Consider the following 23,074-nt stretch of genomic DNA (forward strand, 5'->3'; position numbering starts at 1 on the left):
GGTGGCCTGGACGGGGGCGGGTTCTCCGGGTCCCCATTGGCTACGGCCCCCCGAACACCAGGGCTCCCCACCATCTACCCCTGACAACAGTCGGTCCGGCTTCCAGCTGCTGCAGCCAGCGCTCCTTCACCGCCTCTACATCCAGCCGCCCCTTGCTCCGGCCCGGCATGGCGACCCAGGTCCCCACAAAGGGTGAGCGTCGCCTGGGGAGAGGGCGCAGCGGGGCTCCGGGATCTTAGAGCTTGACAGAGGATCTGGGGGAGAGCCCAGTACTGAAAGGGGAGGGGAATGGGGAAGGGGATGTCCCCTCCTCACATGGGCGGAGGCCCCTGCATTGCACCCCCCGGTACCCCATCGGGCACCCTCTCCCGGTGATCTCGGTTCCTGTGCGGGACCCGTGGTTGGAGAGCGGCAGTCCCGGGAGAAACGATGCGCGGACCGGTAGCTATAGCAACCGTGCAGCTGGTCCAGCACAGCGGTGGTAGTGGACTCGGAGAAATGGGCTTCGAGGGTGGGAGCCGCTGGGTTTGCAGCCACAGAGGTTCGCCCAGATTTCATGGTCCCTGTGGAACGTAAGGGGACGGGGTCCATGTCCCTCTTCCCACCCCCCCTCTCTAGTGCTGGCACCTGTGGTGGGTGTTTCCTGAAATCTCTGACAGGCAGGTTCAGAGAGAAGCGAGGAGAAAGAGGGAAAGACAGGAGCTGTAGGAAGTGAGAGATGGAGAGATGGAGAGAGCAAGAGAGAGGGAGACAGTAAGAAATATAAGAAGAGATTGACTGAGACAGAGCCTGAAAGAGATAGGGACCGAGAGACAGAGGGAGGCGTAAAGACAACGAGGGGGAGAGAGAAAGAAGGACCCACAGCATGAGACGGAAATGGGAAAAAGAAGGGGGGGTGGCACAGGGTGGGGCCTGCACCACTGCAGTGAGCCCCCATGGGCAGGGATGGGTGGCAGGACCCTCCTTCCCAGCCCTCATTCAAGGGTGTTGTCCAAAAGGTGCATTTGGGTGTGCACACAGATGCCTTCCCACCTCCCTCCAGCCACACAGAGATGGTCATTTCACAACATTAGCCCGATTAGGCACCCCCTGAAATACTCGCTCCCCCCAACAGTCCCCCTTTCTTGAGCTTACTTCTGCAGAGGAACAAGGGGGCAGAATGCTTTCATGGTGGGGGAGAGGTGGGCAAGGAGGGGGTTTCCAGCCCTGAGAGCAGGGTCAGGCAAGAGGCCATCATTGCTGAGGAGCCTCTGGCACCGAAGGGAACCCCAATTCCACTCTGATCTCTCCTTCCCTGCCCCCTTTCCCGGCAGGCGGGGGCTGCTGCACTGAACCATATCTGCAGAATTTGAAGCAGGGCGGGGAGGGGGGGCCGTGGGGGGGGGCGGCTGCAGAGGCTGGAAGCCACCCTAGGGAGAGGGGGCAGGGTTGAGCCAGCAGCCCTGGCGGGAGCCCAGCGCTTCTTTTTGCAGAGATGGTGGTTAGCAGGATCGATGGCAGCAGACAGGCAGAAGTGGGAGGAAGATGCCCTGCCTCCCCTCCCCCCCAAACACCCTTTCCCCAGTCACAGCAGGAGAGGGGACCGCAGGTCTGGGGAAACCCGGGGTGGAGAAAATGCATGTTGCCTGTCGTAAACCGCTTAATGAAATTAATTAACAGATCGTTAGGGAGGCAGACAGCTCCCTTGCACCCCTAGCCTCCACACTCCCCCTGTCAGAGAGCAGGAGGGTGTGTTGGGGGCAAATAGAAAGGAGATGGAAAGGCACAACTGGGGCTGGTCCCTATCCTTAAGAAGGACCCTCAGCTTGGCCACAAGCCAGTTGTCCAGGGGGCGACAATAGGAGGTACAAAGGGAGCAGAGGGAATCAGGGTTGGCCCCAGAGTTAGAAACCCAACCCTCAAGTCCCACACAGGACCCCATCCAGCCTGGGGTACCCGGATCCATCACCTCTCCTCACCTCTCAAGATGCTCCAGTTGCCATAGTAACCACCTCCTTCCTGATTCTCCCTGGCAACTGGCCAGGAGTGGTGCACATTCCTTCTCCTGCCTACTGGCTCCACCCTTAGCTCAGCCTCGCCTTGAGGACCCAGATTGCTGGGACAGCAGGAACTAGAGAAGAACTTCTGCATGGAGCAAGGAGCACCCCAGGAGGGTGGAACCAGAGAGGAACCAGAGAGGATTCTAGGGCAGGCGCTCACCTTCTGGGGCAGGGCTTCTCAGAAAGTTTGGGGAAGCAGGACGTGTGGAAAAAAAGGAGACAAAAGCAGGATAATTCAGCATTCCATCTCTGATGCTGCCTAACAGGGGTTCATTCATTCATTCATCCATTCATTCTAGAAAAGTTTTTTGAACAACTTTATAAATGCCAGGATTAACAGCAGAGATGAGTCAAATAAATTTGCTCTCCATCTGGTAGGGGAGCTAAGACAGAGCAGAGATGACTCTAAAATAATATTTTCCCATCTTGATGCTTATGAGTACCACCTTCATGATTTTTGCTCTGTCCAAATGTTCCCCACACTGACATTTAACATTTTTTCCTTCAAAGGATTAACTTTTAAAAAACGTTGTTAGCTTTATTTTATATCACCTCCACAAATGGAAAATCAGGACTTTTTTTTGTCTTACATTGAAAGCAAGTATTAAAATTATCTTAAACAACTGATTTCACTTTTCTGGGCCTCAGTGTTCCTCTTTAGTGGAAAGAGAATGAAGATAGTGCCTATATCAGAGAACTGCTGTGAAGATTAAGTGTGGTAATATCTGTAAAGTGCTTAGAAGAGAGCCTGGCATGGAATCAGTGCTATCAAATGCTACTTAGATAAATAAATAAAGGAGAAAATCAAATAATGTCATAACAGTCTACTTAGATATTATTACCTGCTGAAGACCCTGAGCCCAAGGCCTGTTTTCTCTTGAGAGATTAACAAGGGTTGGAAGGTGTAGAGATATATCAGCTCCTTTTTAAGACTGTCTCATTGAAAACTGGACAGGGAACTGAAGAGGGTGAACTTACGGTGAATCAGTGCTATTCAGGGTCTTGCATCAGTCAGTTTAAGCTACAGTATGCAGTACCAAGGGTTTCCCCGGTGGTTCAGCAGTAAAGAATCTGCCTGCAGATGCAGGAGACACAGGTTTGATCCCTGGGTCGGGAAGATCCCCTGGAGAGGGAAATGGCAACCCACTCCAGTATTCTTGCCTGAAGAAATCCCATGGACAGAGGAGCCTGGCGGGCATGGAGTCATAAAAGTGTCAGACCTGACTGAGCTACTAAACAACAGCAAACGGAGTACCAAAATCTCAGTGACTTCTGACAACCAAAGTAGATCTCTCACTTAGACCATGCGTCCAACCATGGGTTGACTAGGGGTCTCTACTTCCCAAAGAAAACTGGGGCAGCCACACTCTTGAGCATTCATGTCACCAAGCCAAAGGCAAAAGAGAGCTCTTGCATGGGCAGTTAATGCTGCAGACCAAATTCACAGTTTATTGGCCAGAATTAGTCACATGTTCTCCTTCCCAACCTCAAGGTAGCCATCCTTCCTGAGCCTGGTTGGGGGAAGGACACTAATGACAACATCTGGCGTCACCCTTGCATTCCCAGTACACCCTCCTCTCCTAGTGGGGCAGAATCTCACTCTAAACAAGGCAAGGTGTACTAAAAGCTGTCAGTGTATTAGGGAAGCAGCAGGATGGGTTTCATGAATGGGAAAGATGTTCTGAGTTCTCCTGGAGGAGAATACTATTTGAGACAGGGAGGTGGGAGATAGGGAAAAGTAAATACACACACACAAAGACACACACATACATACACATATTAGTGAAAGTGAAAGTGTGAGTTGCTCAGTCTTGTCCAACTCTTTGCGCGCGACCCCATGGACTGCAGTCTGTCAGGCTCTTCTGTCCATGGAATTCTCCAGACAAGAATACTGGAGTGGATTGCCATTCCCTTCTCCAGTGGATCTTCCTGACCCAGGGATCGAACCCAGGTCTCCCGCATTGCAGGTGGACTCCTTACCATCTGAGCCACCAAGGAAGCCGCCATTGACATTATCCACAAGTTAACATTTAGAAATTAGGGTGAGTCTTCCAGTGGATCAGTATGTTTTTATGTGGTACAGTTACATACATATACATGCATACATGCACATACTGGGAAAGTTACCACAAAATCAACTTTGAATCTTTAATTTGATGGTGTCCAAGAAATAAGTAATATAGGAATAATACAATATAAATTTTTGGACAGTTCCTCTCTGCTGGATTTGGTGGCAGGAACAAGTGGAAGAGAGCAGCGGTCACAGTGCCCACTTTTTGGAGCTCTCAGAAGACTGAGAAGTTGTAGGGAGTGTTCAGGGGAAGCTGATACGCTGAGCGGTTCTCCAGTGGGATTCATACTCCCAGTATCATATGCAAAAGAGAGTGTATATTTGTTTCTCAAGAAATGAGTCCATGCTTGCCTTAGACTTCCACAGGGGTCTAAGATCAGGACTGCCATGTACAGTTAGGTAGGTTGGGCATTGTATAAGGGAAGGTATAGACAAATGGAGTGAGTTGGGGCTGGAATCCAGCTTATGCTCCAGTCTTTAAGTTTTGTGTCCTGCCATGAGGCTACATTGTCCAGAGCAAAGGGTCTCAATGATCTGATTTCTACACAGAAACCACTGGGTCAGTGGCCCCATTAGGATCCTCAAATAATTAAAAAGCTCAGTGTTGAAATGTTTTCCCCTCTCTCTCTCTCTCTGCCTTCTTCCCACAGTTCCTCAGGATCCTGACCCATTTTACTATGGTGAGTGGCAGATTCTGTGACGAGGGTACCCAGGGGCTGGATGGAGGGGTGGATGTAGATCCCCACAGGTCACTGCTGAAGTGGCTTCAGCTCTGGCTTACATGTTATGTGCTGGGTCACTGGCCATATGACCATGTGGATATAATTGACATCAGCTTGGCCTATGGAGGGTTGAATCAGACTTGGGGAGGGGGTACCCTCTAGGGACCCTCCTCAGGCTTCACCAGCACTCTGGGCTAGTTTGCTGGGGTCATCAGAGAAGCCAACCACTCTGACACCAGGCTGGCTGAATTTGAATCCTGGCTGATCCACTCACTAGCGGTGTGGTCTTAAGCAAGCAACTCTGTCTCTCTGGGCCCTTCTATAAATAAAGAACACTACGTTTTCACCCATAAAGACTCTGGGAAAGATTTACTCGGATATCGTTAAATCTTTCCATAGCACTGAAGCTCAAAAAGTGACTCCAGGTCTAGCATACCTGACCCCAGTTCCCTCTCTATATACCCTCCTGCTCTCTCCCTTTGTTCACTGATGCTCTTCTCCATGTTCTAAGCTGTCTCCTGCCTCAGGGCCTTTGCACTTACTGTTCCCTCTGCTGGAATACACTTCCTCTAGCTCTCCACACAGCTAGCTAAGGCTCCCTTTTCTTCTTCAAGCCTCAGATCAAATAATGACTGTCAGGAACCGTATGTCAGGAGAGGCCTTCTTGAGTCCCCAACAAGAGAAGCCACACATAGATCTAGGCATGGTCCCATGACTGAGTTTTTTGGTTTTATTTTGTTTATCACAATATGAAAGACAACTCCCTGAGGGCAGAGGCCTGGACCACTGCTGGTCCAGAGTGAGTATTTCTATAGATATGTACTATGGTACATTAGATAAGAATAATTCTTATGAAGGAAAATAAAAGAAAGACTGAAGTTAAGAAATGTTGAGGAGAGGATGGGAAATTCTAAATAGGACAGCCAGAGAAGGGGTCACTAACATTTGAATAAAGTCCAGGAGTTGGTAAGGGAGGGGTATTTGAGAGAGGAGCTTTCAGGAAGAGGGCCCAGCAAGTGCAAAGGCCCTGAGGTAGGACCATGCCTGATAGGCTCCAGGAACTGCAGGGAGACACGTGTGCTTGGACAGGGAATTGAGGAGGAGAATGAAGTGGAATGAGGTCTGAGAAGGGATCAGGACAAGATGGTACAGGGCCTCATGGGCTGTGGGGGGGACTTGGGCTTTTCTTTGCCATGAGGTGGAAGTTAGAGGGGGTGGAGTGGTGTGCCCTGAGCTCAGGAGGACCCTGATTGGACTCTAGTGTTAACAAGATCCCTGTGGCTGAGGCACTGAGTCGGGGGATGAGGGATGGAGAGACCACAGAAAAGGCTGTTTGCTGAAAAAAGTAAATATATGCAGTAGAACAAGGGTCCGCAATGCTTGGGCCAAGGACTGGTACCAGTCAGTGACCTGTTAGGAACCGGGTCACACAGCAGGAGGTGAGTGGTGAGTGAGCAAGCGAGTGAAGCTTCATCTCTGTTTACAGCTGCTCCCCATCGCTGGCATTACTGCCTGAGCTCCACCTCCTTAGATTCTAATAGATTCAGGAAGCCTATTGTGAACTGTGCACGCGGGGGATCTAAGTTGCCCTCCCCTTATGAGAATAATCCCGAAAGCATCCCTTAACCCCTGTCTGTGGAGAAATAGTCTTCCACAAACTCAATCCCTGGTGCCCAAAATGCTGGGGACCACTGCAGTAGAAGAAGGTCCTAGCTATATCTATGGCCAAAGAATCCAGAGAAGGGTAGTGGGGAGAGGTCTAAGGGGAGCACTTGGTGTCCGAAGGCCATGTCTTTGATCCGCATATGAACCCACAGGAGGAACGTGCAGCCTTGAACTGAGGCCAAGGCTCTGGGGTTGGGGAGGGCGGAGCTGAGGAGCCGCCCCGACTCTGATGACCTCCAATGTCTTCCCCAGACTATGACACTGTGCAGACGGTGGGCATGACTCTGGCTACCATATTGTTCCTGCTGGGCATCCTCATTATCCTCAGTAAGTGTGACCCTTTCCTGGGCTCCAAAGCCCCTCCAAGAGGGCTGCTCGGGGTCCCCAGGCACCTACAATTCCCCTACTGGCTTTTGTCCAGACCCTTATGTCCTGTCTCCTTGTTCTGTTCTCTGTCTCTCCTAACAGGCAAGAAGGTGAAGTGCAGGAAGGCGGACTCCAGGTCTGAGAGGTCTGGCAGCAGAAGGGAGAGAAGGGGAGGGGTGGGAACAGCCTGGGAGCCCCCAGGGGTGCTGCCATAACCAAAGGGACCCCAGAGCCAGTCAGGTGTTTCCCAGAAAGCCTGCTCAGTCGAGTCTCTTGATGCCTTTCTCTCTCATCTTTGCTTCCACAGCCCAACATGCAAATCCTGTAAGTCGGAGCTTCCCTCCTCAGGTGAGGATGTGAGAGAGTGTGGTTCTGGGAGGGTGAGTGGGAGTGGGGAGGGGAGTCCAAGGGGATTGTTGTGCTGGATGTCCCTAAGAATGGGGCCGCCAACAATGCGGCCGAGATTCCACACGTCAAACCTGTTAAAGCGTAAAGTTAGTGGGATGTGACATGGACTCCTATAGAGTCCTTGAAGCTGCCCAGAAACAAGTATCTAATCTTATAAAAGCAAGGATGAACTCATTCCCCAGAGGAGACAGCCACAGCCTGTGAAGAGAGGGGTCCCACGTGGGAAAAGAACGTTGGCAATCAGAATGAAGGCAAAGTTGAGCACTAGAGAAGGTAGGAAGATAGAATGATTTCTTGACTTTCCTGTTCAGTTAGGACGATCAAGGATGAAATGACTGAGAAAAAGGAAGGGAAGAAGGAAGGAAGCAAGGGAAAAAAGGGATGGAGGGAGGGAAGAAGGCAGGCAGGCAGGCAGGAAGGAAGGAAGGAAGGGCTTAAGAATAATTGTATCAAAAAAACAAAAGAAGAGACATATAGAATGCAGATTTTAAAAATTGATATTGGAAAAGAAAAGAGAGAATATGGGAGGGAGTAGGGTGGAGGGTGGTGGAGGATGAGGGTGGGGGGTGGAGGGTGCAGGGTGGAAGGGGGGTGGAGGATGGGGAGGTGGAGAGTGGAGGGGGTGGTGGGTGGAGGAGGGGGAAAGTGAGTGCAGGTGCATAAAGGCTATAAGGGAAGGTGGAGAGAGATGTAGGATGTAGGAGCAGGGATAAGCATGTAAATGAAAGATTGTGACTCCTTGGGGGTGTTCATTTTAATTATGTAAAAATATCTCGACCTGTTTTTGGTGGAACTGTGTCCTTTCCAGGGACTTTTAAAAAACCAGAGATGGGAATCTCTTTGGCTCTTGTTTTTAGAACTAAAAAAAAAAAAAAAATGGGCCTTGGGGTAATCAACATTTGGAGGATTTGATGTTGAATTTCATGTGTTTCGTTTCATGTTTATTTCATGAGATTTAAGAACTTTAAGGGATCATTTTGTGAATGATGGAGGGGTTGGCCCAGGCACCTGACCACAGTCTAAGAGTATATATGAGATTTTGACCCACGACAGTTGAATGATGGTCCCAAGTGGGTGGGAGACAGGAGAATTCCTGTTGTATGCACAAGTTCCAGAGATGGGGTGTTGGGGTGTAGGAAGAGGTTGGGGGCTTGGCAGAGGGATGGAGACTCTTCTTCTGGCAGGGGGACACCCCAGAAGAGCCCAGGGTGGGCCAGGGGTCCCCAGCTTCATCACAGGTGTCCTGTGGGATAAGACAAAAGCCACTAAAATGTCTCTATATGGACTAGACATTGGGGTGCAGGGAGGCAAGACAACATCCGAGGGCTAGCTCAGGGGTGACAATCTGGAGGCCTGACCTCAATGCTGGGGATGAAGGGCCCACTGCCACCCCTCTTGTCACCGACTGAAGCTCCCCGGCTCTGTCTCTCTCTCTCTCTCTCTCCCACCCCCCTGGCCCCCCAGCCCCCGGAGGTGGCGGCGTGTAGAACCAGTCGTGGTCACCTCCACTGCAGTCCCTGCCTGAGAACGGGAGCCTGAGGATCGGGTGGAGGCGGTGGGGACCCCAGCCTGGCCTGCTGGCAGCACTCCCCTGAATGAGCCGCCCCACCCACTCCAAGGCTGGAGCCACTGCACCTCCCTAGGCCTTGGCAATGACGACCCCCCAAAGAGCCCGTCTGCATCCCAGATCCGGAGACTCAGGCCTCCATCTCCTGGGGTCCTGGAGTCCATGCTCAGCCCCTCATCGTCCTGGGGTGCTGCTCCCTGGGACCACCCTGTCTCCTCTTAGGAGATCCGGTCCCCTGCACCCTCGGTGTCTATGTCTTGAGCTTAATAAATCTGCGTTTGGTTTCTCCCCCTCTTCTGTCTGTGTGTCCTCATCTGTGGGGAGGAAACGGGGGAGGGGGCAAAATCGAACCTGGGGAGCTATCACCCCATCCCCAGACTTGCCCACTTCCTCTCCTTCCCCTCTGCCAGCCCCCTAGTGGCCTTCTCCTCTCTCGGAACTCCTCAAACTTCCCCTCCCTTCCCTCCACGCCACCACCCCCCCAATCCAGCTGCCCATCCCTGAGACCCCAGAGTAGACCCCTCCCCCCCGCTGCCCTCGCCTCCCCAAACCCCACCTAGACCTGCCCGCCCCGCGGTTCCCACCCCCAGCCTCCCCTAGGCGGGGTGGGTGGAGGCCTCCGCCCTGCCTCTCACCCCAGGCCCCAGCATCGCCCTCAACGTCTCCCCCTCCTGCTCCCACCCCGGGCTCTGAAGCCAGGAAACCCAAGAGGAAATGACTGAGCCCGTCTCGGTCCCCGCCCGCCAGCGCGCTCCCCTGGCCACACCCTCCGCCTGGACGCAGCCGCCGCCGCTGTCCTCTCCTCACGAGGCTGCAGGCTCGGGACCCCCGGCTCTGACGTGAGTGTCTCCTCCGACCCTCCTCTATCCGCTCCCCTCTGCCCAGGCGCCGGGCTCAGGTGGGTAGAGACCATCCTCTCGGCGCCTCTCCGCCCCCCATTCATGCTCACTCTCCGTCCGGCTCTCTTCACCGCCGCGTGGGCACCACTCGGCTCCTCCTGCCTCAGTCTCCCCAGTTCGCCTCCCTCCCTCTCACCCGCCCAGATCTGCCCAGCATCCCGATCTATTGTCCCTGCTGGGAGGCCCTCACAGCAACTCACTTTTTCCTCTGAGATCAGAAGCACATTACTCACTCTTCCTCTTTCCCCCTCCTTGCTGGCTCCTCGCTCTGAGGACAGCCCCAGAGGGAGGGCCGAGGCCCTCCTATCTCCTCTCCTGCACCCCAGCGCCTTCTCCTTGCCCGGCAGGGTCAGTCCCAGCCGGCCACGTGAGTGCTTCTCCGCTTCCTGGGGCAGAGGGGACTGCCCCGGGCAGTGGCTGCCTCTTGGAGCCTGGTGTAGACTGATGCTTTTTGTTATTTTTGGGGACCCGCAGAGGGAAAGAGGGATTGACGGCTGGGAACCTTCGCTTCTGAGACCCTCCCCTTGGCCCCCTTCCCTACAGCCAACCATCAGCCCTAGCGGGGGTCTCTGAAGCCAGAGGGGCCTGCTCAGGGTAAGGAAGGGGGCTGCAGGGTCCCAGGGGTTGCCCTGGGCCTGTGTCACTGACATCGTGGCTGACCCCAGCTCTGACTTGCTCTATAGATGTCGCCCTCTGGTCGCCTGTGTCTCTTCATCACCGTTGGCCTGATTCTCCCCACCAGAGGTAAGGCCCAACCATTTCTTTCCACCCTGCTGCAGAGCCCCCAGCCTCACTTCGAGTGCATGTGTTGCTGGGTGGCTGCCTGGTGAATCTGGGTTCTCTCTCCTGTGTCCTCAGTCTTCTACTGAGCTGGCACCAGGAAGTGGGGGTCCCAGTAAGGGGGCCAAGGTTACACCCTGTTTAGATACCTCAGACCTGGGTGGCTGCTTCCAGTGAGTCTGGCCAGGGCCTGTCCTGCTGAGCATCCTCCATTTGACTTCCAAGAAGAACTCACAGAGTTTGATTTGGCGGGGAGATGGGTGTAGATTTTCTACTTGGCAACCAGGAACCCTCGACTCACAGCACAGGAGCTTCCTGGATCCTCGGGTGATATGTGATTAGGGAAAGGGGGTGAGCTGAGGCCAGTCCAGGAGTTGAAGACGTCTCACCCTTGCCTGCGAAGTGTTTTCTGAAAACAGTATCTATGCGGGATCTTTGCAGGTGCTTTCTACATGGCAGGTGCTTGTTTCAGCTTCTGCTGTAATTGATGATGCTATTATGCCCATTTTACAGATGAGGAAACTGAGGCTCAGTGAAGGAAAGTGCCCTGTGCCAGAGGCTAGTGTGTGGAGGGGCTGGGCTCTAACCCCGGAACCCAGAGCAAACTCTGCACTGAAGTTGCCCCATTTCTCTGGGATAAAATGGTTTTCGTGTATTCATTCAGTCGTTCAACAAGCGTTCACTGAGCAGATCTTATTCTAGGCACTGGGGAAACAGCAAGGCATAAAACAGGAGCTTACATTCTAATTGGAAAGACAGACACCAAATGCAATCAGTAACTTATATTGGGTTGGCCCATAACATAGTATGGAAAAAACCAAACGAACTTTTGGGCCAACCCAATATTATATGCTAGAAGGTGAAAAATGCTATGGAAAAAAAAAATAGAGGCGAGAAATGAGGCTTGCTTAAATAGAGTGATCAGGGAAGACCTCACCAAAAAGTGACATCCACCAGAAAGTGACATTCGGGCAGATACAAGGAGAGGAGGGGATGAGCCAAGCAGGTATGTGAGGAGTATGAGTTCTATCTGGAGAGTGTGAGTGACAGCAGGCAGGCCGGGCCTGGGTTGGGATGAACAAGGGGTGGGGTGGAAAGAGGAGAGGTCAGAGAGGTGACAGGAGATCGGGTTGGTGGGGGGGGGCGGGGGTGGGGACACTTATGGGCCAGGTGAGGGCTTTGGCTCTTACTCAGAGCAAGGTGGAGCCAGAGGAGGCACTCAGCCCGCAGCCTGATCTGACTCAGGTTCACAGGCTCCCTCTGGCTGTGTGTGGGGAGCAGGGAGACCAGGGAGGAGGCTGTGTGAGGTCCTGGAGGGAGAGGGTGGAGGCGGGGCCAGCCTGGGGGCAGTGGCGATTGATAGATATGATATCTGATATCCAGCACGGACTGCATGTTAAGCAGTAGGCAAGACTCTTCCCACCTCCATCTCATTTCACCCTCTCTACAGTCCTGAGAAGTAGATTCAAGAATCATCTCCACTTTGCAGAGGAGGCAACCAGGGGCTCAGAGGGAGGGGTTTCACTTGCTCCAGGACACACAGCAAGGAAGTTATTGGGAACAGAATTTGAGATCAGGCCCCTGGCTGACTCTAGCGCCTGGGCATACTTGCCTTAACTGCCTCTCTCATCCCACAAGGATGGACAGGGAGAGGCAGCTGGAGGTAGGGTGTGCGGTGTTAGCATTTCTTAAAACACTTCCACCAGCAGACCACCAAGGTTGCAGAAGGAAGGGGAGGGTGGGAGTGTTGGTGAGAGAAGGGGGACCAAAGGCTCCCCCCGACTTCTCATTCTTGATTTTCCAGGACAGATATTAAAGGAGGCCATAACTCCAGCAGATCCAGCAACTGAAATCATTGATGTCCTTACTCCAGCCCTAGGTGAGGAACAAGGAATGGGTCTGTCAACATTCTATCACAGCAACAAAAATCTCAAGCTTGAACCAAATGGGAGTTTTTGGATTTGTGTAACTGAAAAGTCCAGGGATACACCTTCAGGCATGACTCCATCTAGGCTCAGTTCATCCTGCTGCTCACAGCACCACAATGAAAAATCTGTCCCCTCCTCCTCGAGGGCTTACAGCACACATGAAGGGACAGTCATGGTTCTAAATACCTACCTGCATTCACTCACTCAGTCCTCACACAAACCCTCTGAGAAAGAAATGAGCACTTTCCTCATTTTACAGGAGGCTCAGAGTCACTGGCCCAAGGGGTCACCAAAAGTCAGTGACACGCCTGGGATGAGGGCCCAGGAACCTGGCTCTGAAGTTTACCCATGACCCTGTGGGGCGCAGGAACGCAGACTTGCCCTGCCACCAGCAGCACAGGAGACAGTCCCCCTTTCTCACCGCCACAGCAGCATTTATCCATGGACAGCTTTGATCTTAGCCAGCCTGGTTCAGGGAGACGGACCCTTGCTGTTTTCTGCAGATCCCTGATTCACTCCTTTCTCACCCTCCCCGCTTTTCTCTTCTGCCCTGAGTAGAAGCAACACCGAAGCAGACAGAGACTCAGACCCAGCAAACGACAGAAACGGAGGTGCTTCTAACAACAGGTCAGGGGACAGACAAGAGCACGACGCAAGGTAGACCTGGGACTAGAACAGCAACATACTTGAGTTGTGTTTAATTCTCTATCTAGGGCAGCATTTCCCTGAGTATGTTTCTCAGAGCATCCATTTGGGGAATTAATACATTTTTCCAATTTCTTTTTTTTTTTTTTTGGTTTGCAGTTAAAGATATTTGGGAAACTCTTGAGTTAAACACGTTTCTATCTGCTGGGACTTCTCGGAGCCATAATAAAGCTTATTTGCAGCAGGCATCTCAAGAGGGACTATCTGGTTTGCAGAATTTGCAGTTTGATAGACTCAGAGACCCTCTTTTTTTTTTCTTAAGTAACTTGATTAAATTAATTACTTAATTTTATTTTGGTTGCACTGGGTCTTTGTTGCAGTACTTGGGCTTCTCTTTTTTGTTATGGAACATGGGCGCTAGAGTCCTTGGGCCCCATAATTGTGGCCCTCAGGCTTAGTTATTCTGAGGCATGTGGGATCTTCCTGGACCAGGGATCAAACCTGTGTTCTCTACATTGGAAGGTGGATTCTTAACCACTGAACAACCAGGGAAGTCCCTCCGAGACCCTCTTTATTCAGGTCCCTTCATAGAGCTGGTGCGGGAAATGTGCCCGTGGGTTTATCCTTGCTGTAGATCTTCTTAATGTTAGAGCAGGAGCTTTTTAGTTACAAAATTCAGAAAACCCAACTGAGAAAAAAAAATTATTAGCAATATATGCTTTGTTAAGTACAGAGGCACTAATGTCAGGCACAGCTGGGTCAAAGAGCTCAAGCACTGTCATCACGACTTTCTTCCTCTCAGCTCTGCTGTCTTCTTTCTGAAGAGGTCTTTCCCCCCTTAGTGCCAAAGGTGGTCCACTAGTTCTAAGCTGCAATTACAAACTCAGCAACTAGAGTGCCTCTCTAGCTGGAAGGCCTGGAGCTGACTCTCATTGGCCCAGGTGGGGTCACGTGCCCAAGACTGACCAATGGGAACCTGGGAAATGAACAGCTCCGATTGGTCAGGGCTGAGTCTTGTGCCCCGGTCAACTCTGTCTGAACCACTTAGACCAAGAGTAAGGGGAAAGATGACTCATCACAGGACGAGTGAGTCGGTGTTACCAGAGGTAACATTTGGGGAAGGGAGATGAGCGGAAATAAAGGTAATAGGTGGTTTCTGATGCCTGTGTGATGGTCCGTATTTGAGAAGCAGCCGCCACTGGAAAGTCCTATAGCTTAGGCCACTCACAGGCTGGAATGCATGCATGGTTGCTCAGGTTGGGCACTGCACAAGGGCACTACGTGGAAAGTCCTCCCCCTGTAGATAGTTTTCGTTATTATCGTTGTTACAACTTCCCAGTGATGACAGTAAAGCATCTCTTGCTGACAGAGTCTGTCTATTAAAACAATTTTACAACAGATGGAAATACGGTGTCTTGGGGGAAGGGAGTTTTTTTTTATTTTCTACAACCATGGGGGTGGGGTTATAGCAGCTGTTTCCACACTTTCCAATTGAGAAAACATCTTCGTATTTCTGGATTCTCTTACTCTGAGTCCTTGCTGACCTGGGTTACTCTATGTGTTCTTCTATATCCCTGGTTATACATGATGAAAATTCAGCTGGGCCGAGGGGATCAAGGAGCCAAGAGGTAAAAGGCACTGCTGAACCTCAAGCTTGCCCAGCCCCCACAGAGCCTCTCTCCCTCCTGCGTCTTTGTCCTCTTGTGCCGGAGCTTGTCTTTCACCTGGCAAGGAAGTGGCTCCATCACCTGCAGGCTCAGAACTTCTGAGTTTCACCCAGCATCTGCTGAAAATTTTAGCTTGGAATTTGAAAGGTCCCAGCGAAGGATGGGGCTTCCCAGGTGGCTCAGGGGTAAAGAACCCATCTGCCAATGCAGGAGACATAAGAGATGCAAGTTTGATCCCTGGATCGGAAGATCCCCTGGAGAAGGGCATGGCAACCCACTCCAGTATTCTTGCCTGGAGAATCCCAGGGACAGGGGAGCCTGGCAGCTTATATAGTCCACAGGGTAGCACAGAGTTGGACACGACTGAAGCCACTGAGCGCTACAGGGAAGGATGAGACTGGGTCACGTGCTCCCCCTTGTGGCTGGGTTACCATAGAAGACCAAGATGGTCTGGGGAAGCAGCAACAATTCTCCCCAGAGAAAGGGGGACTGTTCACAGAAGAAGGGGGGAGCTGGAGCCAAGTAGACAATACAACAATGTGCTGAGGGTTTGCTCCATGCACTGTGCTAAGCTTTTACATGATCACTCATTTAGTGCTGATCACTACCCTACATGGTAAGAGCTGTTGGTACCCCATTTTACAGGGAAGGAAACTGAAGCCCAGAGAGGTTATTTGGCAAGCCATAGGCCACACAGTGCAAAATGGCAGAACCAAAATTTAAGCCCAGGCTCCCTCACACTGGGGGACGGGACGATGAGCCCTACATACTGCTGAGGCTGTTCTTTTACATTTCCTGTGATCCTTCCATCTTTGCCCATGACTTTGCTGCTCCATTTTCTTGGAAAAAGCTTTCCTGAACATCTCGTAACCTTTGGCTGTTGGTTTTAGGAATGTTTAGGAAGCAAGACGCTGAGGCTGGCCTGGGGAGCCAGTCACAAGGCAGTTTCTCTGCTTGCTGGCTTCACATCTGGGGATCCGTCAGGGGTGACCACCTTAACTGGAGATGCTCTCAGTGCCAGAGGGGCAGGACTTTCCTTGGGGATATTCATGTTTTTACAAAGAGGAACCCTCTGATGTATTTGGTCTGGGAGCAGAGGTGATATTCAACATGTTTTCTAACCAGTATCTCCCAAGTTCTGTGACTGGGTCAAGATCCTGGAGGCCCTTGTCTGGGTCTGACAGACGTTACCCTTTATTCCTGATCATGGGGCCATCCAGAAGGTCCTCAGAGAGGGACCAGGGGTTCCTCAGGGGTTAGCAAGCTAGCCTGGGCTGTTGGTCTTAATCAGGGTGAGCACCTGCCATTCCTGGCTGCCTCTGTGGGTTGCGGGGGAAACCTGTGCCAGCTCACTGAATGTAGGTCTGGGAGAGGGGCTACTCCCAGACAAAGATGATCAATGGTGTCTCTTGTTTCTCTCCCTGGTTCACTCCTGCCCTCCACCATTCTCTGGCCGCTCTCTCTGCTGATCCCACTCAAGGCTCTACGCCCTCCAAGACGAAATCCCCTGCCAATCCTACTCACGGCTCCACGCCCTCCAAGACACAATCCCCAAGCAGAGACGAGAGGAGGGACTCCATCCTCAGACAGCCTGGTCAGTAACTCCCTTCTCAGACTGGACACAGGCTATTTCTTATTCACTGTGTGTTCTCAGCACCTCAATACTGCCCAGCACAGAACGCTCAGTAACCAGGTGTTGGGTGAATACCTGACTTCAGGGCTGGTATTCTTGTGAGTGAGTAAAGGGTGGGCACACAGTAAATGTCTGAATAGATGAATGAATGCGTGAGTGTTGCATAGAGATGACTCCAAAACCCAGTGGCTTAAAATGACAATCATTTATTTAGCGCTCAGGTCTGCAATTTGGAAGTCTAGTCTGGGCTCGGCTGGGTGCTTCTCTGGTCTCAGCTGGATTTACCTGTGCATTGGAGATCAGTTTGGGGTCAGCAGAGAGCTCTGTGTATAGGGGCACCTTGATTTTTCCCCTCCTGGCCTTATCTTCCACTTCCTGTGCAGCCAGCCGCAGTGAACAGATGGAAATGATACAGCCATGGATCACATAGAGAGTTCATTCATTCATTCATTCACACAATATTCACTGAGCACTTATTGTGGGCCAGGCCCTCCTCTAGGTGCCAGGAGTACAGAAGTGAGTGAGACAGATGAAAATCTCTCCCTTCATGGAGCAGATGTTCTCATGGGAAAGAGACAATAAATAAGGATCCTAATAACTATAAATAATAAGTTAATAATAACCATGTATTAAGTTGCTGTCAAGAAAAATGAAGGGGGAAAAAAAAGAAAGATGCAACAGAGTTAGGGTGAGAGAGTGGTCAGAGAGTATTTTCTGTAAAAGGCCACGGAGACCTCACTGAGAAGCTAAGGGGAACCACGTGGATGCCCGGGGAAGGGAGCTTCTGGCAGTAGGAGCAGCCCGTGCAAAGGCCCTGGGGTGAGCAGGGTTTCACACAGTTCACCCATGGGGAATGGGGGTGGGAGTAAAGCACAGTGAGTAAGGGGGTAAGCGAGGAGAAGAGTTTAGAGGTAATGGGAACCCGATTGTGCTCCTTGTGAGGACTTCAGGTTTTGCCCTAAGTGCACCAAGGCTGAGATCCAGGTGTCTCCTCTCTGACTCTCTCACACACTGATTCGCTCCATAAACGTTTGCTCCCTTCTGTCCCCTCCAGGTTCAAAGGAGGATGACCCCTTCTTCTATGGTAAGTTACTCTTTGGAGGCTGTGGGGGAAGGAGGCTGAAGGCCCCTCTCATCACACCCCTCCATTTCTCTCTGCAGACGAGAACACTCTCCGGAAACGGGGGCTGATGGTGGCAGCAGTGTTGTTCATCACAGGCATCGTCATCCTCACCAGTGAGAATGGGGGCTGGGTGGGAGAGGCCTCAGGACTGGGAGGGAGGAGACCTTGGCTTACACTCTGACCGGACGGGACTTGAAGGCCCCTTACAAGGTCATTTTAAAGGAGACATATCCATGTAAACCAGGCTTCACAGGTGGTTCGGTGGTAAAGAATCCACCTACCAATGCAGGAGCCGCAGGTTCAATCCCTGGATCGGAAAGAGCCCCTGGAGAAGGAAGTGGCAACCCACTCCAGTATTCTTGCCTGGGAAATCCAATGGACAGAAGAGCCTGGCGGGCTACAGTCTGTGGGGTTGCAAAGAGTCAGACATGACTGAGTGACTGAGAATGCACATCCATGTAAAGCACCCCGGAATTCAGTGGTTTAAGATGATACCCATTTACTGAGCTGTCATTTCTGCACTTTGGAAACATAGTCTGGGCTCAGCTGGGTGGTTCTTCTGGTTGCCGCTGGGTTTATTCATGCCTCTGAGGGCATTTGCGGGTCAGCAGGGATCTGTTTGAATGGGAACCTCAGGTCTTCACCTGGTGGTCTTCCCTAGCAGACTAGCCTGGGCTTGTTCACATGGCAGGGGAATGCAGTGGTGCAACTCCCCAGGAGTAGCAACACCTGGGAGCTGTGATGCTGCAGCCTGAGGCGGTGAGGGGAAGGAGCAGCTGCACCAGGGCCTGGTGAGAGATGGAGCTGGAGGAGGGGGCCCCAAACAGGAGCTGTGGCTCCAGAGAGAGGTTTCCAACCACTGCTTCCTGGTAAGCTCCCCGGAAGGAGAAGGGCAGGGGTTGAGAAGATCAGACACCTCAACCTCTCTCTCCTTTGTGCCCTTGTCTCTCCCACCAGACTGTGCTCAGCCTCCCAGGGCCCAGTGTCAGGCAGAAAAGGGGGACAAAGGGAGGCTCTCAAGCAGAGAAACTAATTTTTTAATAATGCTACAGATTAAATATAATACAAGGGCCACCAGTTTGCAAGCTCTCAGTTAAACTGTATAACCCATGCCAAGTTTTATGACCTCTCTTGTCCAGCTGCCTCATCAGGAAAAGGGGCACAGCCATATTTTTTTGCCTTAAGGTGGGAGGCAGAACATGGATAGAATTAAAAAGAGATCACTGACACGTGCCTGATCGGTGTTGAATAAGGGGGTCAAGCACTGTTGCCTCAATTTTTCAACTCGTGGTTATAGATCCTGACTTTGTGCCAGGCACTGTTCTCTCCCCTGTGGGAAAAGGGAGGGTCAGAGAATTGCAAAGTTTGCCCAAGGTCACACAGCACATACAAATCAGGGAAGGGCTGGACCTATGTCTGTGTGAAGGCAGAGCCTGAATGTTACCTCTAGGGCTATAAATTGTTCCAGTGACATTTGTGAGCACCTACTCTGTGCTCAGGCTTCCCAGGTGGCACTAGTTGTAAAGAATTTGCCTGCCAATGTAGGAGACACAGGAGACGCAGGTTCAATCCCTGGGTCGGGAAGATCCCCCTGAGTAGGAAATGGCAACCCACTCCAGTATTTTTGCCTGGAAAAATCCCATGGACCGAGGAGCTTGGTTATAGTTCATGGGGTGGCAAAGAGTCAGACACGACTGAGCACACACACACACTCTCTGTGCCCTCCTGTGCTGTGATGCTGGGGACCCTGGTCCCCACCATTAGGGAACTCACAGCTGGTGGGAGATCACAATAAATAGGTCACTGCTTTCATGAGCAGTGTGAATACAGAAAGAGAGACTTGCCAAGAGGAAAATAAAGATGAGATTGAGAAAGATGAGAAGAAGCTCTTCCTTTTAAGAGGTCAAAGCAGAATGGATTCTGATGATGAGAAAGATGATTTTAAAAACCAGGCAGAGGGAGCAGCAAGTGGAAAGCCCTGGAGGCAGGAATGAGCTGAGCTTGTTAAAATAACCAAGGGAAGAGGCGGAGTGGCTGGGAAGGTGTGAGAGAAGAGGAGTAGGAGATGAGTCCAGAGGGACCAGGGTGGGGGGTGGGGTAGGTAAGGGTGGCAGCTGGGAGATGGAGAGGGGCTGTTTTCTGAAGTTCCCTTTGTTTTATTTCTTTAAAAAAAAAATTATTTAGTTGGCTGCTTTGGTGTCTCAGATGGTAAAGAATCTGCCTGCAATGCAGATCCCTGGGTCAGGAGGATCCCCTGGAGAAGGGAATGGCAACCCACTCCAGTATTCTTGCCTGGAGAATTCCATGGACAGAGGACACTAATGGGCTACAGTCCATGGGGTTGTAAAGAGTCGGACATGACTGAGCGACTAACACACACATTTTGGGTTTTAGTTGGCTGCAGCATGCAGGTTCTTAGTTGAGGCACATAGGATTTAGTTCCCTGACCGGGGATTGAACCTGAGCCCCCTGCATTGGGAGCACAGAGTCTTAATCACTGCACCTCCAGGGAAGTCCCCGTTCTTTGTTTTCTAAGATCCCCCTCATTTCCTTTGGCCCAACCCCCTGGCCTTCCGGCTCTCCTTTAATCCCTCCTGTCTACTCCTCCCTCACTCAGGGCCTTAGAACTGACTGTTCCCTATGCCTGGAACACCCTTCCTCCAGATGTCCACGTGGCTTCCCTCTCATCCCCTTCAGGTCTTTGCTCAAACACCATCTCCCCAGTGAGGCACATCTAGTCATCGCCATGAGGATGCCCCCAACTCCTGGGCCTCCCTGCCTCCTTCCTTGTTTTATTTTTCCTCATAGCACTCATCACTGACTCATCACCATCCATACACTTGACTTAGGTCTTTTCTCATTGTCCATCTCCCCCACTGGCAAGTCAGTACTCCCAGAGCAGGGATTTTCCTCCATTTGTGCTCCTGGCCATGTTCCCAGTGCCTAGGTCACTGCCCAGCCCAGAGTAGGTGCACAGTAAATATTTACTGAACATGTGAATGACCCCTGCGGACCCTTGCGCCAGCGCTTCCCCATCAGCTTCTTGTCACTTGCTCAGAGTTGCCTTGGAGCCTTCCGAGGGGCAGGGTAGATGGGCCTCATCCTCCAGCATCCAGATCACACGTAATAATCAGGATTGTCTGACTCACGACGGAACTGTTTCTTTCTCCCACAGGTGGCAAGTGCAGACAGTTGCCCCGATTGTGCTGGAATCGTGACAGATGAGTCCGTAGGAAGCAGGGGCTGACGACCTGATGGGCACCCCGAGACTGAGCCCCCACTGGCTCGCTGTGACCTTGCAGGACCTACAACAGAGCCCAGCCTGAGAGAGAAGAGGTGGATGGAGCCAGAGCCAGGACTGATGGCCTGAGCCCCTGCTTTCCCAGCCCTGCCTGCCAAGGACTGCCTGCCCCCCGCCCCCCATTTATCCCCTGTGTTCAGACAGGAAGTAAAGCCCTGCGTTCTCTGTCCCTTGGTCTCTGATCATTCTTGACCGGGGCGTGAAACAGTGGCAGGGGGCTGGGGCAGGGCCCCCAGGAGTAAGATGGGGGGGTCACAGACTCCAGAGCCTAGGTGGGGGATACGGAGAACCAAGCCAGCAGGGGTGAGGTGGGAGGGATGAGAGGTGGGCCTCAGAAGAATTTGACCAATGAGAGGGTCAACGCTGGATTCCGCCCACAGCAGATGGAGACCCCCGGTGTACAGAGCCAAAGCCAGCTTGGCCCCTGATGTTGGGAGGTGGTGCTGGTAACTGGGCAATGACAAATGGAGGCCCCAGGCCCATGGCAACTGGCTTTTTCCCCACTCTGGGTACCTCCAGCACGTGAGTGTGGACACTCCACCCTGCACATCCAAGCTCCAGCCACACTCCTGGTTCCCTCTTGGTTTAGGATGTGTCCACAAGAAGGCCACTAGGGCTCAGAGTAGTTTGTGTGGGGGATTCCAGGGTCCTGGGATCCCAGAGCATGGTTGAGAAGGGGTATAGGCCCCAGTGGGCACTTCCTGAAGACCCTTGGGTTCTGTCGCCTGTGGGGAGGGACTCAACCAGGTTAGTCAAAAGTAGACCCTTGGAATCACAGGGCTGGGAGTGGAGACCTCTGCCCAGGGTCAAGGGTCATTATGCCAAAGCAAAGAGACAAGGTCCGGTTCAAAGTGGTTGCATAACAGTGTTTCACAAACTTGTAGTCACAGCCTGTTCACGGGTTACAAAATCAGTTTAGTGGGCTGTGAGTAGCATTTAAAAAAAAAAAAAAGGAAGGAAAAGCGGTAATAAAATAGAAAAGAAAGTATCAGAAGAGAAAATAATATGACTTGGGGCTTCCCTGGTGGTTCAGTGGTAAAGAATCTACCTACCAGTGTAGGAGACAAGAGTTCAATCCCTGATCCAGGAAGATCCCACATGCTATGGAGCGACTAAGTGCCACAACTATTGAGCCTGTGCTCTAGAGCCCAGGAGCCACAACTACTGAGCCCCACTGGGCAGCTACTGAAGCCTGTGCAGACTTGAGCCTGTGCTTTGCAACAAGAGAAGCCACTGCAATGAGGAGCCTTTGTACTGCAACAAATAGTAGCCCCCGCTCCCCACAACTAGAGAAAAAGCCCCTGCACAGCAACAAAGACCCAGCACAGCCAAAAATAAATAAATTTAAAGAAAAGAAACCAGTGTGACTATGTATATATATTCTCTTCTCAATTTTTGCCACATTTTCATCACACCTGTATTATTATTCATTTATTTCATAGAAGAACTCTCATTTTAACTTAAAAAATATTTTAAAAAGCACAATAATATATGGAAAATCTGTACTGCTTCATATAAATCACAGGTAGCCCTAAAGATGCATTCAATTAAAACACATATATTGCATATGATATATTTAGTATACATGTCTATATGTGACATATGTGTATACATATGTGTAACATATGCATATTGTATGTGTGATGTGTACATTATGTGTACATGATATATGGTAGTAGTGCTGTTGGTCACTTAGTCATGTCTGACTCTTTGCAACCCCATGGACTGCAGCATGCCAGGCTTCCCTGTCCTTGACTATCTCCCAGAGTTTGCTTAAACTTATGTCCGTTGAGTCGATGATGCCATCTGACCATCTAATCCTCTGTCACCCCCTTCTCTTCCTGCCCTCAATCTTTCCCAGCATCAGGATCTTTTCCAATGAGTCAGCTCTTCACATCAGGTGGCCAAAGTATTGGAGTGGAGACCTGGCACTGCTTGATATGAATAGAAAATAGCCATAAAGATAAATCCAATGAAGACAAACAAGAAAAAAGATATATTGTGTTTGAGCTGGATACTGAGTTGCTGACTGAGGGCTGTGAGTTGGAGGCCAGAGTCTGATCCACTGGAGAACACCATCAGGTGTCAGGGATGTGATCGTTACCTTACTGCCCAAAGATACTGCAGAACTTGGGAGGCCCAAGACCACCCTCACTTCTGATGCCAACTACAAGGCTGGGTGTGCCCAAGACCATCTTCAGGTTCAATAATTCACTAGAAGGACTCACAGAACTCACTGAAAGCCATTATACTCACAGTT

The 23,074-nt window shown here is 51.4% G+C and overlaps 2 protein-coding genes and 1 long non-coding RNA gene across 7 annotated transcripts; 2 read left to right on the top strand and 1 right to left on the bottom strand.

The window, feature by feature from the left end:
* Nucleotides 1-12: 12 nt before the first annotated feature.
* FXYD7 (FXYD domain containing ion transport regulator 7) lies at nucleotides 13-9,124 on the top strand. The gene is made up of 6 exons (XM_061139019.1): nucleotides 13-192; nucleotides 4,761-4,790; nucleotides 6,750-6,824; nucleotides 6,966-7,008; nucleotides 7,171-7,211; nucleotides 8,736-9,124. Exons 1-6 carry the CDS (start codon nucleotides 168-170, stop codon nucleotides 8,756-8,758), a joined length of 237 nt encoding a protein of 78 aa, XP_060995002.1. The 5' UTR covers nucleotides 13-167; the 3' UTR covers nucleotides 8,759-9,124.
* Nucleotides 8,191-10,068, bottom strand: LOC133054227 (uncharacterized). Its single transcript, XR_009692387.1, has 2 exons — nucleotides 9,938-10,068; nucleotides 8,191-8,514 (listed from the first exon to the last, which is right to left on the bottom strand). It is a non-coding gene; the product is annotated as an uncharacterized LOC133054227 (long non-coding RNA).
* Nucleotides 9,517-20,983, top strand: FXYD5 (FXYD domain containing ion transport regulator 5). 5 transcript variants are annotated; one of them, XM_061139014.1, is made up of 8 exons: nucleotides 9,517-9,677; nucleotides 10,421-10,481; nucleotides 12,322-12,396; nucleotides 13,004-13,102; nucleotides 16,238-16,351; nucleotides 17,445-17,474; nucleotides 17,552-17,626; nucleotides 20,689-20,983. In XM_061139014.1, the coding sequence occupies exons 2-8, from the start codon at nucleotides 10,421-10,423 to the stop codon at nucleotides 20,736-20,738; spliced, it is 504 nt and encodes a 167-aa protein (XP_060994997.1). In that variant the 5' UTR covers nucleotides 9,517-9,677; the 3' UTR covers nucleotides 20,739-20,983. The 5 variants fall into 5 exon arrangements, with proteins under 5 accessions (XP_060994997.1, XP_060995000.1, XP_060995001.1 ...); XM_061139017.1 differs by having other exon boundaries at nucleotides 13,004-13,072; XM_061139016.1 differs by having other exon boundaries at nucleotides 9,576-9,736.
* Nucleotides 20,984-23,074: the final 2,091 nt, after the last annotated feature.

Source organism: Dama dama, chromosome 4 (assembly GCF_033118175.1).
Source record: "Dama dama isolate Ldn47 chromosome 4, ASM3311817v1, whole genome shotgun sequence".
NCBI lineage: Eukaryota > Metazoa > Chordata > Mammalia > Artiodactyla > Cervidae > Dama > Dama dama.